The 17,502-nt window shown below is 40.4% G+C and overlaps 1 protein-coding gene across 1 annotated transcript in view; it reads left to right on the forward strand.

The window, feature by feature from the left end:
- Positions 1 to 16,272, forward strand: part of KIT (KIT proto-oncogene receptor tyrosine kinase) — a 122,887-nt gene extending 106,615 nt beyond the window's left edge. The window contains exons 10-21 of the mRNA XM_026846979.1: positions 656 to 762; positions 855 to 981; positions 1,237 to 1,341; positions 1,429 to 1,539; positions 3,171 to 3,321; positions 5,127 to 5,215; positions 5,556 to 5,683; positions 8,540 to 8,662; positions 11,797 to 11,908; positions 12,006 to 12,105; positions 12,749 to 12,854; positions 14,013 to 16,272. Coding sequence (XP_026702780.1) covers positions 656 to 762; positions 855 to 981; positions 1,237 to 1,341; positions 1,429 to 1,539; positions 3,171 to 3,321; positions 5,127 to 5,215; positions 5,556 to 5,683; positions 8,540 to 8,662; positions 11,797 to 11,908; positions 12,006 to 12,105; positions 12,749 to 12,854; positions 14,013 to 14,129 — 1,376 coding nt within the window. The 3' untranslated portion in view covers positions 14,130 to 16,272. The remainder of the gene's footprint in view (positions 1 to 655; positions 763 to 854; positions 982 to 1,236; positions 1,342 to 1,428; positions 1,540 to 3,170; positions 3,322 to 5,126; positions 5,216 to 5,555; positions 5,684 to 8,539; positions 8,663 to 11,796; positions 11,909 to 12,005; positions 12,106 to 12,748; positions 12,855 to 14,012) is intronic.
- Positions 16,273 to 17,502: the final 1,230 nt, after the last annotated feature.

The following is a 17,502-nucleotide window of genomic DNA, read 5'->3' on the forward strand; positions in this document are numbered from 1 at the left end:
CATGCTGTTGTAAAAGAAGTAACAACAACATACTGCAAAAGGGCTTATGAATTTTGTAGCAGTATTTGTGGGTCTGTGGGGTAAAAAAAAAGCACTAGAACATAGATGACTCAAAATGTGTTTGTAAATCTGTGCTCTTCTTTGCAAAATCAAATGTTCTGCTACACTGTTACACCCAGATATAACATATAAACAAATAAGCCAGATTTGGGGCAGATGGGTTTTACTGGAATGGTATTCCTTTGCTACTTGGCACAACCTCTACTTGTACAGACTGTGCTGTAGACATCATACTGGGAGGAGCAAGAGAAAAAAAAAAAAAAGAAATTAGGGTTTCAGAAGAAAGCTTCTTTCTTGAACGTAACTTGACTGAGATCATGCAAACCCCTTGCCTTAATTGATCTTGGTGTTATGTCTCCTGAATTGATGAAGCGGAGACTTCCGAGGCAACAAACTGGATCATTTCTTTGCCAGCTCTAATCCCCACAGTTCATTCAGAAAAGACATTAAGATATACCTGTAGCACATCCGGGAAAGTCAGAATCCCAGACTGTGTTTCACAAGGAATAACTAAGGAAAGGTTTTCACTTGCATCTTTCTAATACAGTTTTTCTTGCTCAGTGTTTAAGCAGAATTTTCTCTTGTTTCTTTCCAGAACAAATCCGTACCCATACCCTTTTCACCCCCTTACTAATCGCATTTGGAGTCGCTGCAGGACTGATGTGCATCATAGTCATGATCCTGGTGTACGTATACTTACAGGTAAAATCAGAAGCCACTCTGCCTGAATCATGAAAGTGTGTGAGCTGCCTGTGGAGGCCTTGGTAATGACAGCTGTTCTCTTTCTTTTCCAGAAACCTAAATACGAAGTTCAGTGGAAAGTTGTTGAAGAAATAAATGGAAACAACTATGTTTACATAGACCCAACACAACTTCCTTATGATCACAAATGGGAATTTCCTAGAAACCGGTTGAGTTTTGGTTAGTTTAAATTTATTTAACTTCATCTCCAAGGTGAAACCTTCAGGTCTCATATGAGACTGGTCAAACACAGCAGGACTTTGTCAAAAAGAAGTGCAATAATGCAAATAGTGATAATTGCTCATACGTAACCTTGGGACAAAAACCAAGCGGGCATATCTACAATAAATTCCTTGATACCATAAAATAAAACGTTGAACCCTTCAGGAAGAAGTGCCCCAAGTTGTTACAGAGTCTTTTGTTTTGCTTTATTAGGTAAAACCCTTGGTGCTGGAGCTTTTGGAAAAGTTGTTGAAGCCACTGCTTATGGTCTATTTAAATCTGATGCTGCTATGACAGTAGCAGTAAAGATGTTGAAAAGTAAGTTGCTCTAATATACTGTACAATTTTTTCTTGCTTCCTTCTGGTCAGTATGTTACATACTGAACATTGTGCTTTGTTTTGCAGCAAGTGCCCATTTAACAGAAAGAGAAGCCTTGATGTCAGAGCTTAAAGTGCTGAGTTACCTTGGAAACCACATTAATATCGTGAATCTGCTTGGAGCTTGCACTATTGGAGGTGGGCTTATCAACAGATTATTGATTATTTCTGTTCCTTTTTTATTGCTAGAAGGAGGAACCTTGTGAAGAAGAAGCCGGCACTGCTAAGTATAGAAATCTTAAATACGTTTCTTGCTTAGGCAGGTTGCAGGTCATCATGATTATCACCTGTGAATTTCTGAATCATACTAAGAGCAGTAATGAGACCACTCTATCAGGAGTAGGAAGGTTGCTGTTATTCTTTGTCATGTGAGCCATTGTGCCCTTTCTTCTTGAGAGATGACAAAATGTACAGCTTAAGTTTTTTCCTCAGCCACGCTGTTTTTCACAAAAAAGAAAAGATACGTGAACTGGTTACTTGTTGGTATTCAAGGTGAAGTCGACAGGTCTGTCTTGTATAGTCTCCCAGCCTTCTGTTTAAACTGTAAATGTATCTGTTAAGGCACCACTGAAGTTAAAAATTCTAAGCAGCAGAAAGTTGAGAAAAATAATTTTCCAAATAAACTATTGCACAACCCAAATTTTTCACAAACTGAATAAGCTTGGGTTTGAACATAGTAAAAGCTATGAAACAGCTGAAGTGTCAATACGGAGTAATGCAGTCCTGTATTTTTAATTTATGTGCATTTCAATATGAAAGATGCTATTGCTTCTTACACAAAGATTTGCACTTTAAGTTTTTGCTTCATTTTTCGAAGAAAATAAACTTGTAAAAATTCATAGCTTTAGATGGAGGCAAAACATTTCTCATTTTCACATTTAATGATTTAAAAATACATTAAATTATTTTGTTTAAGCAGTCGACAAAGTAGACTCACTGGCCTGAAAAAAAATGTAGCCTCTGTAAGAAAATCCTGCCACAAACACTGCTTTTGCTATTATGAAAGCTAAAAATTTTAACTGCAGAAAAATGGAAATAAACTAGTGAGGTTAGTAAACGGTGGTACATTAGAATAACCTTACAGATGAAATAACACGCTGTGCAATTACATATTCAAGGGCCATAGCTGGAGTCATTCACTCAGAAAACATATATTTGATCTATAAACATCTGTGCTGGAGATGACTTGATTCTCCTTTCCGATTTCATTTTAATATTCTAAGACCTTGTGCAATGTAGTTTTCTGTCGCAGCCGGCTGTTCTGTTTGAATGATTTTTCCTATTACACTGCAGAATATAACACTCTACATCATTTCCAAAACATTACTGAAGGAGTGTGAAGCTCTACTGTAAACAGAAGTGAATCAAAAGGATTAATGTTTGAAGCTTGAATTACTCTTAACATTTGGAACAAATAACTTCCTTCAGGAAGTGAGCAAAATCAAACAGATGTGTCTGGCCAGAAACATTATCACATGAAGAAAGAGAAAAAGACTTATTTGTTTAATTTTTGTACAATGCAATGCTATTGGTGGGGGTAGGGGGGAAATTAATTGGGAGTGACACGGCTTTAGCTGGACCATAGTTGCTTATCTGTGAAAAGGAAGATGCTGGGTTACTTTTCTATAACTTTTCACGTCCAGACAGTGCTAGGCAGTGTGATTTTTAATAGTCCAGCCTGTGCGCTTGGTTAAATGCTATCTTTATTTAAGTTTTTCCACTTTAAAAACAATACTTACCTGCTTTCTCAACCTCATGTACATCTACAGGTCCCACTCTGGTCATTACAGAATATTGTTGCTATGGTGATCTTTTAAATTTTCTGAGACGGAAACGAGATTCATTTATTTGTCCAAAACATGAAGAACATGCAGAAACAGCAGTTTATGAGAACCTTTTGCATCAGGCAGAGCCTGCAGCGTAAGTATGACCTTCTGAAACATACTTGTGATTTTAGAATATTGGGAAGGAGGAGATATCAGAGTTTATTAGGGATAAGAGATGTGGAGAAACCTTTCATAACAGAAGGCCTTGAAGATTCTTTGCTGTGCAAGGAAACAATTTAATTAGATGATTTGTACAGTGGGTGGTTTATTCTTAAAGAGCACGATTGATTGTATGCACTCTCTCTTTTACTTCTTTATCAGATTTCCTGTAGTTATTTCGTGCAACTCCTTGGCTCCAATTTTTGTATGTGTTTGTGTTTATCATTCCTGTTAAACATTGACAGTGCTCATTTTAGCAGCTTGAATGACAGTTTCCCCAGTGTTGGGGTGTTAATACTCTGAACTCTCCAAAGTTCCTGCCTTCAGAAATGAATTCTTACAAAATCAAACCAGCACCTTACAGTATCAGAGGCAAGCTGCCACCGATACCTCACTAGATTTTATGATGACACAGCCCATGTCACAATTCTGAAATTGTTCTTGTACTTTGTTTTTTTTCAGTTACTTCATCCATATATTTTTAAGTGCTCTGTTTTAGATACCTGCCCAGAGCTCCTTCCAAGTATCTTTCTAAGCAGATTTCCTGCTCACTCCTTCCTTTTGTGAAGTGAGGGAGACATAACTTACCAAAACCTAGAGGCTGTTACAATACCTGCCGATTTTTATTTTTAGTCTTATTTATTACCCCAGTGGGACCATTACTTTATGTTGACAGCCACAAAAGAACAAGGCAGACCCTTAGGAGGTAGTAAAGTCCTTTGTCCCAGCAAGATGTAGTACTGATGAAGCTGTTTGTACCGTGGTAATACATGAGTAGCTGGTGATGCCCCAGAGAGGTTGGCACCACTGATTTGATGAACACAAAACTGTGATTTGCCATTGGTGGTGTTCCCTCTTTTCCGTGAAGGAATCTCACTATTTGAGCACATTTTGTAAATTGCGGTATTAATGGGGGAGTATCTACCATAAACTCTCATATTAGTGTTCACTGTAAAGTTGCAGCTGCTAAATGTGTCAGATATGTTTCTGGCGATGACTAAAGATAGTGGTGATCTCATTACTCCTCTCCGTGTTAGCTCTGTGGTTGCTTTTATTGTTCATAAACTAAACAGATATTTCAGGCTAAGGAAGGGCTATATATATATATGAGTTCTAATGGCAATAAAGTGAAAAATGCCAAAACACATCCATCATTTCTAAAGGTGCCTAACTATATTTATAAAACATATAGTATGAAAATCTGTACATTTTAATTATATATAGCAATAAGAAAACTTAAACTTAAAAAATGTAGCAGATGGCTGTCCCAAGCCTCAGCTGATTTTTCAAAATACATACGAATACCCTATGGAACTTGGGAATCTCTGAATTTAACATTTTTTACCATTTGTCTTCTGCATTGCAATTGCCCCTTGAGTTGCTGAAATATTCTGGTAGAAGTTGGCCTAAGCAGAAGGAAGCATTAACAGATCCTGCGAAACACCTGCATGTTAATTTATAGAGAATAAAGTCTGGATAAACCATATATGTATGAAAGGTTTTGTTTGCTCACCTGAGCCAAACTCCAAACTTTGAGATGTATTGTTAGCTGTACTGACAAACCTCACGTTCTGTACAGGCCTTTCCTCATTTTTTTTCACACACCTATGAGTTTCCAATCTATTGGTCATTTGTAAAGCATTATATTCAGAAGGTGGGTATAACCTTGGCTTTTTGTTTGGATGACTTTTGAGACCTTTTTCACTAAACTGTGTTTCATTTCATCTGCTGCCTCTACAGTGATGTTGCCAACGAATACATGGACATGAAACCAGGAGTATCATATGCAGTCCCCCCAAAAGCTGATAAAAAACGACCAGCGAAGTCTGGTGAGTGTAGTGGCAAGGAATTTTATTTGCTCTTGGGAGTGCAGAGAGAAGGGCTTCATGGATTTTTTATTTAATCATACTTTTCTCTCATGGATGGAGACAATGAAAACTCATTAATTTATATGAGAAGGCTTGAGAAAGAACAATATGCTAAATTACAGTGTTGTCTTTCTCCACACTTAAATGGAGTATCAGGATTTGGTTTTGCTTTTTGGTGATGGGCTATTTACAAGACTCTAGTCAGGTACTTATTCAGATCATTGTTTTGTTTAATGTTAAGACAACTCTTTCTAAATGATTGCACTTGCTGCACTCAGAAGCTGTTGTTTATATTGTATAGGATCCTACACCGATCAGGATGTTACCCTTTCTATGTCAGAAGATGATGAACTTGCTCTAGATGTTGAAGATCTACTAAGCTTTTCTTACCAGGTAGCAAAGGGCATGAGCTTCCTCGCCTCCAAAAATGTAAGTTAAGAATTTTTCAGAGCTGGACAGAACCAGTAGAGTTCTGATTTCCTTTACCATCACTTTCAGTGTTTTAATGTGATCCACATGTTTAAAAGCTGAATATTTCTGTGTTCTTTTCAACAAGCACTGCAAAGTGATATGCTCCTTCTCATACCTGAAACTTTGGCTAATGTAGGAGTTCTGTACTGTGCTCATTGGCCAAAAGTGATGGTTTATATCCCATAAAACATAATATAGGGTGCACAGTAGTCAACGTGAGGCGGTGCTATTGCATATCCACAGTTCAGGGTAGAAGAATAAGTGGCCTTGCTCATGAACAGAAACTATTCATAGAAAGAGACAGAGAAGAATTGCAGCAAGTATGTTTGCTGCATCTCGAGGTTCCACTGATTAATAATGTCATGTGTTGGGAGACAGCAGGTGCAGCTGAACCCTGCCTAACTTGGGTGGTACCTCTTAGGGGTTTGATCTTCAGCCCTTTCTTCATTTCCTGGAGCACACAGATAGTTTCATGAGAACTGCTGATGGCTTTGAAGGCAGTGAAACACATAGGAACCCCAAGGAGTTATTACTTTACTCTTCTCTGCTGTATAGGAATTAAATGGAATTCGGGAAAGAACCAGAAACTCAACATGTGAACACCTTCTAAAACAATTAAATCTCGAGAGTTTAAGATTTATTCTATGTGGCACTGCTGGAGAGCATATAAAGAACAGTATGAAGACAGCTGCAAAGCCATCTATTTGCTTGAGTTTTAATGCTGCACTCGCTACTTCTCTCATGCAGAACTTCTTTCAACAGGGAAACTATCACATTGTCTGTGCACTTTTTTTTTCTTTTTTTTTTTAACAGTATGGCTTAATGCACAGGATATGTCTTGGTTTTTAATTTTCTGGAAAGAAAATCAGTCTAGAGACCCACAGAGAATCTTCATTGGCTACCCTGAGTGTAATAGACATTACTCCGGGTTTTGTAGGAGAGGTGTTGCAGAACAGAAAGGGTTTTATAAAGAATACAAGTCTTAAGAAGATCATAATTATGGCATACTTATGGTTGTTCTTACATTTTATTATATATAGCATGTCAACATTGTAACTAATATAGTGCCTCTGTGCAGGAGTCAGGATAAGAGCCTGTCCTGGGGGGATAATTCTCTTATTAAGCACCCGGTGCCTTAATCACAAGACAGGGCTTCCTCCAATGAACAAAGTCTTTATTCATTGCAAACTGCACTGATTCTGGAGGAACAAAGCAGAGACATAGAATCATAGAAGGATTTGGGTTGGAAGGGATCTTAAAGGTCATCTAGGTCCACCCCCCCTGCCATGGTCAGGGACACCTTCCACTAGCCCAGGTTGCTCAAAGCCCCGTCCAACCTGGCCTTGAACACTGCCAGGGAGGGGGCAGCCACAGCTTCTCCGGGAAACCTGTTCCAGAAAGAGTATCTTCCTTATATCTACTCTAGGTCTTTCAGTTTAAAACCATCTTATCACTGCACTCATCACGACAGTCCCTGATAAAGATTCCCTCCTCATTTTCCTGTAGCCCCCTTTAAGTACTGGAAGGCCACTATAAGGTGTCCCCAGAGCCTTCTGTTCTCCAGGCTGAACAACCCCAACTCTCTCAGCCTGTCCTCATAAGGGAAGTGTTCCAGCCTCTGTGCATCCATGGTGGATGCTTGGCCATTCCTTCAGTTTACGGCTTCAAGTGCAGCAATTTTCATATGCAAAGTGAAGAATATGTTGGATTGGGAGGGGAGCAGAGTCCCCTAAGACAATAATTGTCATGTAAGCATACAAAAGGGACAGAAATTAAGTTGCTTATGCAACCTGCAGTTATAATTTTCTGAGTTAGATTTGTATAATTCTTGATTTTTTAAAGTCATTTTTTGTAGAGAACTTGTAAAGTTTTGTATTTTAAGGGAAAAAAATAGAAAAAAATGAACCATCTTAAGCTATTTTTTTGAAAGCTGTGGCCTGCTTACTGTATACCATCAGTAAAGCAGGAGCTTAATGCTCTCCTTACCAGATGGATAAAGAGATCATTTTGTTAGAGAACTACCTCTGTTCTCTAAGAAACGCATGTAGGCTCCACAGTTGCATACAAAGAAAATGCAGCTACTGGGAAACTGGAGCACCCTTCTGGAGCTGCAGTTACAAACACATGCACACTTCTCAAATAAAAACTGGAGTATAAGTCACCAAATACATGACTATTTATTGAAAGATACTGGCATGTGAAAATTTCCAGTATTTTAAAATATATAGGCCTGCTTATAAAACTTTCCTAGGTACTTAATAATTCAGGTCTTCCAAACGAGTATTTTTGAAATGGAATTCATTTGCCTGGCTTGTGTGCTTTGAAGTAGTTACCATAATTTTCTCTATTTTCAGCCTTTCAACACTTTTTCCTCAACCACAATAGCTACTTAATAAAAGGTTGGAATAATTTTTGGAAATAAACCACATTTTGGAAACAAACCACGTTTTCCCCTTATGTGTCCAGTGTTAGGAAACAAGCCAGTGATTTTTTGATAAAAAGTCAGAGAAAAAGTATATTAAACTTTAGCTGCAAATGGGAAACTCTAGAAAATTCAAAGTGACTGCAAGTGGTCTTTTCTAAAATAAATGCATAGACAACCTTAACCATGTGAATCAATGTCATGATAGTAAAGATACTACACCAGAATGTTTAATCATCTGAGTAAGCTTATTAACACATGGCTTCATTATGACTTTCAGCTTGCCGTAAAATGCATAATGCAGTAACTAATATAGCTAAGTAAGCACGTATCCAAGCAACAGCCTGATACAGATACTATAAAATAGCTTTGTTTGTCTGTTTGTTATTTAGTGCATTCATAGGGATCTGGCTGCAAGAAATATTCTTCTCACTCATGGTCGAATAACAAAAATCTGTGACTTTGGCCTGGCAAGAGATATAAGGAATGATTCAAATTATGTGGTCAAAGGAAATGTAAGTATATATGATATTTTATCCACCTGTTCCAAGTTAGGGGATTTCCTGTTGACTTGGAAAGAAAAGTCTCAGGCAGAAATATAAATTTCTCAGCTATGATATATATCCCTGCTGGCCAGGAACATTAGGAGGGGTGATTGCTGATATAGATGTGTGTGCTGTTAAAAACCCTTGGTATATACATGTTGTTACACTGGAAAAAAAACATGCTGGTATCTGAGTGTATGTTGTAGTGGAGGAGATGTTTTTGTGGCACCAGTATAATGCCCAGTCTTTCTGTTTTATCTGAACATACTAAAAGCTGCATCTCTGTGAGTAATTGCAAGTTTTGCTATTGGAATATTCTGGTAGCCCAATCCTAAATACAGTTATTTTGAAACTTTTTTTTCTCTGGCCATTGCTATATTTGTCCATTACTGAAATAGTTTATTTTAAAAATACCTAAATAATCAGGGGTTTGCATCCTATTGCTTGCTATAAAGCATCACTCAGACAATGGAAAATGAATTCTGAAGTGTAAATTTACTGATCAGAGCATAGTAGGAGGCAAAAAAGCCTTGGTTTCTCTGATTCAATATACAGATTTTAACTTCGTATGTATAACAAACACAGCTTTAACCTATAGTTCAAACCCTGTAATGGGGAGAGAAGATCCATGTTTAACAAGGCAGCCCTCCTCCCCAGCCCAGCTGAGTGCCTCATGGTCAGGGGCTGGTTGTTAGTTAGGGACTTGACAACACACAAAGAGGGAAAATCCCACACCTGAGTGTTTCTCACTGAAGTGGTTTGCCATGCTCAGTCAACCTCAGTTAGTCCATGGCACCTCAAGTATCTCAGATATCTCCACTTCTCTGCTGTCATCCAGCAGTCCCTGATGTCCCAGGTACCTAGAACATCCCTATTTTAGGATATGGGAGAGTTGGGTTTATTGGTTGTTTTCAAAACCAGCGTTGATGGCAGCCACTGGGTGCCTAGAAGTTGAGATTAGGGAACAATAGGAGCTGAAATAATTCAGGAATGGCTGTCCTGGCAAAATATTGAGTGGTGTTTAGTGTTAAGAAAGCTGCTTTCAGGCTCATGGTCAGGTCAAGAGCTGCTTGATCAGTCAAGGCTCCTGGGAGTGGGAAGTGCAGACCAGCAGTTCAGGAGGAAAGCAGGCAGTAAGTAATTAAGTTTTACTTGTCTGGGCTACCCTTTAAATTTCCTGAGTTGCCTGAGAACAGGATTTTACATCACCTGAAAGGGTCAGAGGAGGATAGGCTGCAGCTCTCTGGGGAGAGAGGCAGCAGTGGCTGCAGGAGGTGTCTAGTTGCATCTGGCTTGATCTTGAAGCTGATTTATCAGGAACACTGGGGCATCACTGGCCATGGACACTACTGGGAGGCAGTGTTGCTGACAGCAGCTAGGGGCTTGGCCAGGAAGAGTGTTTGATGTCTGTGTTTTTCAGGAAATAAATAACTCTGACTGTCTCTCTAGTGAGCCAGCCCATGCTGCCTTTCCTCCACTTCATTTCTTTTCCTTTCTGTTTATCTCACTTTCTGTTTGGTCCCCTTTCCTTAGAAGACATCAAGGCTTTTCCTTATAGTATGGTTGGAATATATCTTTGGACACAATGTTGCAAGATCACTTAAGAGGAAGAGATCTGTTTTCTCCCACAGCAGTACAGATGCTTAGGACAGAAGCCTTACAAAGTCCTACAGTCAGACAAGGAAAGGGCAAAGCAGGGAGAGGAAGGTGGAAGCAAATCCAAAGGCTTTCTGTGCCCTTTCTTCTGCCCCAGTAAGCATTCGCAAGGGATGCCTGTCCCCACACAAACTTACAAAAAATCATAGAATTGTTTAGGTTGGAAAAGACCTTTAAGACCAAGTCCAGCTGTTAACCTAGCACTGCCAAGTCTGCCACTAAACCATGTCCCTAAGCACCACATCTACATGTCTTTAAAATACGCGATGTGACTTCACCGCTTCCCTGGAAAGCCTGTTCCAATGCTTGACAACCGTTTCAGTGAAGAATTTTTTCCTAATATCCAGTGTAAACCTCCCCTGGTGCAACTTAAGGCCATTTCCTCTTGTCCTATCACTTTTTACTTGGGAGAAGAGACCAATGCCCCCCTCTCTACAACCTCCTTTCAGATAGTTGTAAAGAGTGGTAAAGTTTTCCCTGAGCCTCGTTTTCTCCAGGCTAAGCAATCCCTGTTCCCTCAGCCACTCCTCATAAGACTTGTTCCCTGGACACTTCACCAGCCTCGTTGCTCTTTGGACACACTCCAGCACCTCAATGTCTTCCTAGTAGTGAGGGGCCCAAACCCAAACACAGTATTCAAGCTGCAGCCTCACCGGTGCTGAGTACAGGGGAATGATCACTACCCTAGTCCTGCTGGTCACACTATTTCTGATACAAGACATGATGCTATTGGCCTTCTTGGCCACATGGGCACACTGCTGGCTCATATTGAAGCAGCTGTCAACCAAAACCCTCAGGTCCTTTTCCATCAGGCAGCTCTCCAGCCACTCTTCCCCAACCCTGCATGGGGTTGTTGCGACCCAAGTGCAAGACCTGGCACTTAGCCTTGTCGAACCTTACACAATTGGCCTTGGTCCATCAATCCAGTATGTCAGAATCCCTCTGCAGAGCCTTCCTTCCCTCAAGCAGATAAACACTCCTGTCCAAAATTTGTATGTCAATATATAGATACATCCTTCATGTGAATTTTCTTTTTCTTTCTGATACAGTGAGGAGCTAAAGTGAATGCCTTAGCTGTTGATTAAAGCCTTGAAGCATCTTGACTATATGAATCTCATATAGTTTTATGTTTGCATAAGGAACCATGCCATGGTCATAGGTATTATTTTGCTCTGACGTCCTGCCATCCCTTATAAACAAGACTAAGGGAATCACGCTGTATACAGAAAATCAGAGTGCAAGGAACTGCATGAGTTTGGTAGACCCACAGAAAGACTGATCACTTGGAGGCTTTAAAATGCTGAGATTTCCATTTTTGGTTGGATACTTCTATTTCTTGATTTAATGAGTATTTAAAGCATGTAAGAAGTAGAAAAGGTTAATTTTATCATGTATATTTTGTATGCCTTATATCCATTGTCTTAATTTATTTCCTTCTCCCTGGAAAGGCTCGTCTTCCTGTGAAGTGGATGGCACCTGAAAGTATTTTCAATTGTGTCTACACCTTTGAGAGTGATGTCTGGTCTTACGGGATACTGCTTTGGGAGCTCTTTTCTTTAGGTAAGCTCCTTCAAGATCCGTACTTCAGGGTATTTCTGTTTCATCTTGGTTTTACAGTGGGTGCAGAAATCATGTTGCTCACACGGTCTCTCAACAGGAAGCAGCCCATATCCAGGGATGCCTGTGGATTCTAAGTTCTATAAAATGATCAAGGAGGGATACCGAATGTTCAGCCCTGAGTGTGCACCACCTGAAATGTAAGTGAGCAACCAGCACCTATAATCACCAAACATCAGAAAAGATGCAGAAGAGAAGCTTCCATTCTTGCATTAAGGCTCACTGCACTGCTCCATTGTCTTTTTTTCAAAGTTCTTTTCACGTTCTAAATAATTCATGTACTCTAACTAGCAGAATACATGCCTGTGTTGTTACAAGCAATGAAATACACTCATGCCTTGTGCCATCTGATCACTTTGTCATGGCATCTGCTCTGTGTCAATAAATTATTGAGAGATCACAGAATGTAATTAAACATTTTTAATTCAGATAAAGCAGTCTCTGAGATGTATCGCCAGACTCTACAGCATCTGCATTTGTGCTGTACTGACAGCAGGAGGACTGGCTACTGATATTCTTTATGAGCCATCCTTAATTGACTGTTTTGTAAATGGATTGGCACTTAGCAAGCTGTCAAAAACTGTGTCCAGAGCCTCCCATTAGTATTGAGTTCTTTGTTGTCACAAGCACAGGTGTTAGCAGTACTATTTCTATTCTTAAAAGTGCTTTAAAGAAGGTAAGCTGTGGGAGTGAGTCACACTTTTCTTTCAAATGATAATGGTAGCAAGGTAAGAGCTCTAAGGATTTCCTCATGAGCAGTACTTAATTTCGGTATCTTTGCAGGTATGACATAATGAAGAGTTGCTGGGATGCTGATCCTTTACAGAGACCCACGTTTAAACAAATTGTACAGCTGATAGAGCAGCAGCTTTCAGATAATGCCCCCCGGGTAAGTTACGGGTTATCAGGTTTTTGGAGTTAAAGCAGTTTCAAGCAAGATTTTAGACTAGAGCTGTGAAAAGAAAGGAGCCCGGGCACTTAATTAATTTTCCACTATTATTTATGTAGCTTTGCACTGTCAGTTTGGGTGGTAGGGCTAGTCGTGGTAGAGCTACTCACTTCTGCTTAGTTGTGCTGTTGGATAGTAGATGTCTAAGCCCATACCCAAAATGTACCAGCTGGAGAAGATTCTTTGCATGTTGATGTATCTTACTCAAAATAGACCTGGAACAGCAATTTTGATGTCACAAAATGCAATGGTACCACATAAATTCATCCTATTATAAACTATGAAAAATGTTACTAATCTGGGAAAAATCTCAGAACTGAAGTATATTTAACTTTTATTAGAAAAGCTTTCTGGACAAAGGGGCTGAGTTTTCAGTGTTCTTCTGCCTCTTCGCACTTGCTTCCCCTAGCTCTGTTTATATGACCTTGGAGGTAGGTCAGGACAAACTATTAACTGCTCTTTCAACCGTTCCCTAGTAAAAGCTTTTACTGAGAGGGTAACTGGACAAAACAATCCAAAGAAAAATTGGAGGCATATCAGAAACATGGATTTTATCTCGCAATAACATTGTGTGTTAATGGGGTTTTAAAAAGTAAATTTAAAACCTGCTGTAAAAATAAAGCTTCCTTTTACCTTCTGCATGCCTTGTTTGGGCACAGAGTACATGGCTTCCTCTCAATTTGAGAAAAGAGGAAACTGAAAGCTGCTGGTGTTCGATTGCATCCTGTAGCATGTTTTTGGCAGGTGGAGACATTACTGAAACAAAAGCAAGAATGTGAAGGAAGTATTAGTGAGGTTTCTGGGGGAGTTTAGTAATAACCTGAGCTGCATTTTTTCAAGCTCCGTTGAAATTTGGCATGTGCTTGGAAGCTGTGGTGTTGTTAATAACTGAGATTGAGGTTCTTGATTCTTTAAAAGAGTAGTTAAGCCCAAGACCTGTTGAAACTCTCTTTAGATTTAAATAAAACCCACCTGTGTTGGAACCCTTCCACTGTGATGTGTGGTACACAGTGGGAAAAACCTAGGAAAGGAGAGCTCTTCAAGTATGCATGAAGGAGTGGTCTGCGGAATATTGACGCTGGTCTTTGGCTTCTGCAGGTTTATGCGAACTTCTCAAGTCCACCTTCCAGTGCTCCAGATCACTCGGTGAGGATTAACTCGGTGGGTAGCAGTGCTTCATCCACCCAGCCTCTCCTGGTACGAGAAGATGTTTGAGTGGCATCTGGAAGAAGAGGAGCCCACATGTATTAACTGTTTGTATTGTGCAGGGGGTGAGAGAGGGACAATTTCAATAATTTCTTTTACTTTTACTCACTACTACCACTGTGTAGCTGAAACGTTGTTGTAATACTGTCCTTTACCACACACTGTTACACATAAACTTAATCTGCTGAGCACGGTTACAGGCATCATTACAATGTTAACTGAAGCTGTATATATTTTGCTATATTGTGTGTATTTGCAGTAGAGAGCCAGATCTGAAGACTTAAAAAAAAAAAAAAGCAACAAAAGAAATCCTGAGCCAGGGTGTGGAACAAGATGACTGCAGATTAAACCAAATCTGCAGTGATCCTTCTCTGGATCTGTGCCTGGGAGGCATACAGTCATTTCCTAGTTAATCGTGTTTTGCTGAATTTAAGAAATAAACTAATATGAACCTAATGGCTTTACAAACCCCTTTCCATGTCCAGCCAAGCCTGCAAATCTTTCCCAGTCAGGTATCGTAGGTTGGAGGCCAGCGAGGGTGCTGTATGTACCTGGGCAAGAGAGTTGAAGAGTCTGAGACCCTTTCACAGTTGGTCTGCACAGCAGCAAACCCTCCTGGGAGCTCTGGGGTTTGAACCAGAGGAGGGGAGAAAAGTGTGGATCTTCGTCTTTATTTTCCACCTGTGTTGTCAGCCTTGCAAACAGGTCACAAGTTTTCCATGGGTGTATGCACTACTTCCCACTGGCCTGTTCCCCACCAGGGATGGAGCTGCTCATTGCTGGGTATCACACCACCACGGGGTCTGAATCACTCCTGTGCCCCCCTGCCTTGGGAGCCTGAGGGCTTCAGTGCTTGTTTTGCTAATGTCCAAAAGTGTTCACCAAAGATAGGTGGGCCCTGCCAAATTGGTCAGAATGGAGGAGGAGGGCTGTTTCCAGTAAATTGTGTCTGGAGGAGAGGCCATTTAACTAGTCATCTTATCTAAGCAAGTGCAGAAGCAAAGTACTCTTTCCTGGGGGCCCTTTGTTTATGTTGCCCTACCCAGTGAAACTTTCCCACAGGTGAAACTTTCCCACAGGCAGGCTTGGATAATGCTATATGGAAAGGGCTATTTTCCCCTGCCCCAAGTTGTTTCATCTTCCTATAGTATTCCAGAGAGCATAATGAAGAAGAGCCTAACTGGGAAACACTGAATTTATAAATGGGATAAAAGAAAGAATCCCTTCAGTCTTGTTTGACAGATACGAGGCTTTGGGGTTGAGCCCAGGGTTGTGCTCCAGGCATCTTCTAACCCCTCTTCTTCCAACTGGTAAAACTGCTAGTTCTTCTTCCTTTGTTTCTGTCACATAGAAATTAGTAAAGACGTTGAGAGAAGCATTTGTCATAGGCAGAGTACTAGCTGAGCACCTATTTATTTACAATGCACTTAAGCACTCTGTAAGTTATACTTTACCAGGATTTTGGTTGAGTTTACATGCAACTTAAATGTGTAACTAACTGCCCAAATGGAAGGTAATTGTAAATACACACACTGGTAGTATATTTTGCGTTATGTTGAATACCACGCTCCTTCTGTGACTCTGCATTTGGTTGTTACAGGAATCTGTCTTTCAGAGTTAGGTCAAAAATTAGCCATTTGCACTGAACTTACTTTAGGCTGTTGCACCTTTCCAAAGTTAGCCAGTTGTTTGGAGGCACTCTTATGCATACTTCTTGTTGAGCATTTTCAGTTTAATGGTATAAAAGCTCTTTTGTAACGTGTTGGCTTTCAGAGCAACTGTTGAAAAACTAGTTGTTATAATTATAGATGTCTCGGTACTTTACAGACACTTAGCTGAAAGAGGTTTGGGTTTTTTCGTTCTTGAAATTTATATTTTTATAATTTGGGGATTTTTGAAACTTATTTTGCCATGGCTTGCTGTTTTGAATGGGTTTATGCATTGTTTTTGTAAATATGGAAATGTAGCAATAATGTCCTTTTGACTATTCTCAGTCCTTGAGTCTCAAAAATATTTTTTTATATATATATATGCAAAAACTATATGTATAAATATGTAAGTGTTTGAAAGTTTATGAAACACTTATGGATATGTTGATCAGTTGTAGAATTGCAGTTCAGAAAAGTTCAAATAAATCTGTAAATACATATTCAAATGCTACCGATGTGTACTATGTTAAGATGGAGTATTTTCATGTAAGTCTTAATAAATCAGTGGGTTGAAGGAAAATCTCAGTGTCTGGCCACACAGAGGTCAAGTTTGGCATTCTGAAATATTTTTGCAAGTGTGTGCCAGAAAACCTGTATTGGGTTTGTGTGATAAGGTTTTGGTAGCATGGCGGCTACAGGCATGGGTTCTGGGGAGAAGCTGCTAGAAGCTTCCCATGTACAATAGAGCCAATACCAGCCGGCTCCAAGATGGACCCACTGCTGGCCAAGCCAAGCCCATCAGTGATGGTTGTAGTACTTCTGTGATAACATATTTAAGGGGAAAAAAAACAGTGGGAGTGCAGTTGCAGCCAGAGGAGTCAGAATATGTGAGAGAAACTCCTCTGCAGAGACCAAGGTCAGTGCAGAAGGAGGGGAGGAGGTGCTCCAGGCTCAGAGCAGAGGTTCCCCTGCAGCCCGCGGTGCAGCCCATGGTGAGGCAGCTCTGCCCTCAGCCCGCGGGGGTTAACGGGGGAGCAGATCTCCACCTGCAGCCCGGGAAGGACCCTACACCAGAGCAGGGGGATGCTGAAGGAGGCTGTGACCTTGTGGAGAGCCCACACCGGAGCAGGCTCCTGGCAGGACCTGTGGACCAGTGGAGAGAGGAGCCCATGCTGAAGCAGGTTTGCTGGCAGGACTGTGGGAAGGAGTCAGGTTGGAGAAGTTCCTGTGGAAGTGTCTCCTGTGGGAGGGACCCTGTGCTGGAGCAGGTGAGGAGGAATGAGTGATGAACTGACCACCTGTTCCCCATCCTCTGCACTGCCTGGGGGAGGAGGTAGAGAAAATTGAGAGTAAAGTTAAGCCCAGAAAGAAAGGAGGGGTAGGGAGAAGGTGTTTTAAGATTTATTTCTCATTACGCTACTCTTGATTTGATTGGCAATAAATCAAGTTACTTTTTCCAAGTTTAGTCTGTTTTGTGCTTGATCGTAATTGGTGAGTGATCTCTCCCAGTTTTTGTTTCCACCCATTAGCCTTTCATTCATTTTTCTCTCCTCTGTCCAGTTGACGGGGGGTTTGAGTGACATTGTGAGCATCTGGCATCCAGCCAAGGCCAACCCACCACAAAACCTTAATGTTTGTTTGTTATGAAACTTCTTTACCTGTGAATATATGGGACAGATCCTTGGAAACTAGGATGCAGCTTTATTCCAGAAAAAAACTGCAACTAGAAGATT

The sequence above is a fragment of the Athene cunicularia genome (genome assembly GCF_003259725.1).
Source record: "Athene cunicularia isolate RWA chromosome 4 unlocalized genomic scaffold, athCun1 chr4_part1, whole genome shotgun sequence".
Taxonomy (NCBI): Eukaryota; Metazoa; Chordata; class Aves; order Strigiformes; family Strigidae; genus Athene; species Athene cunicularia.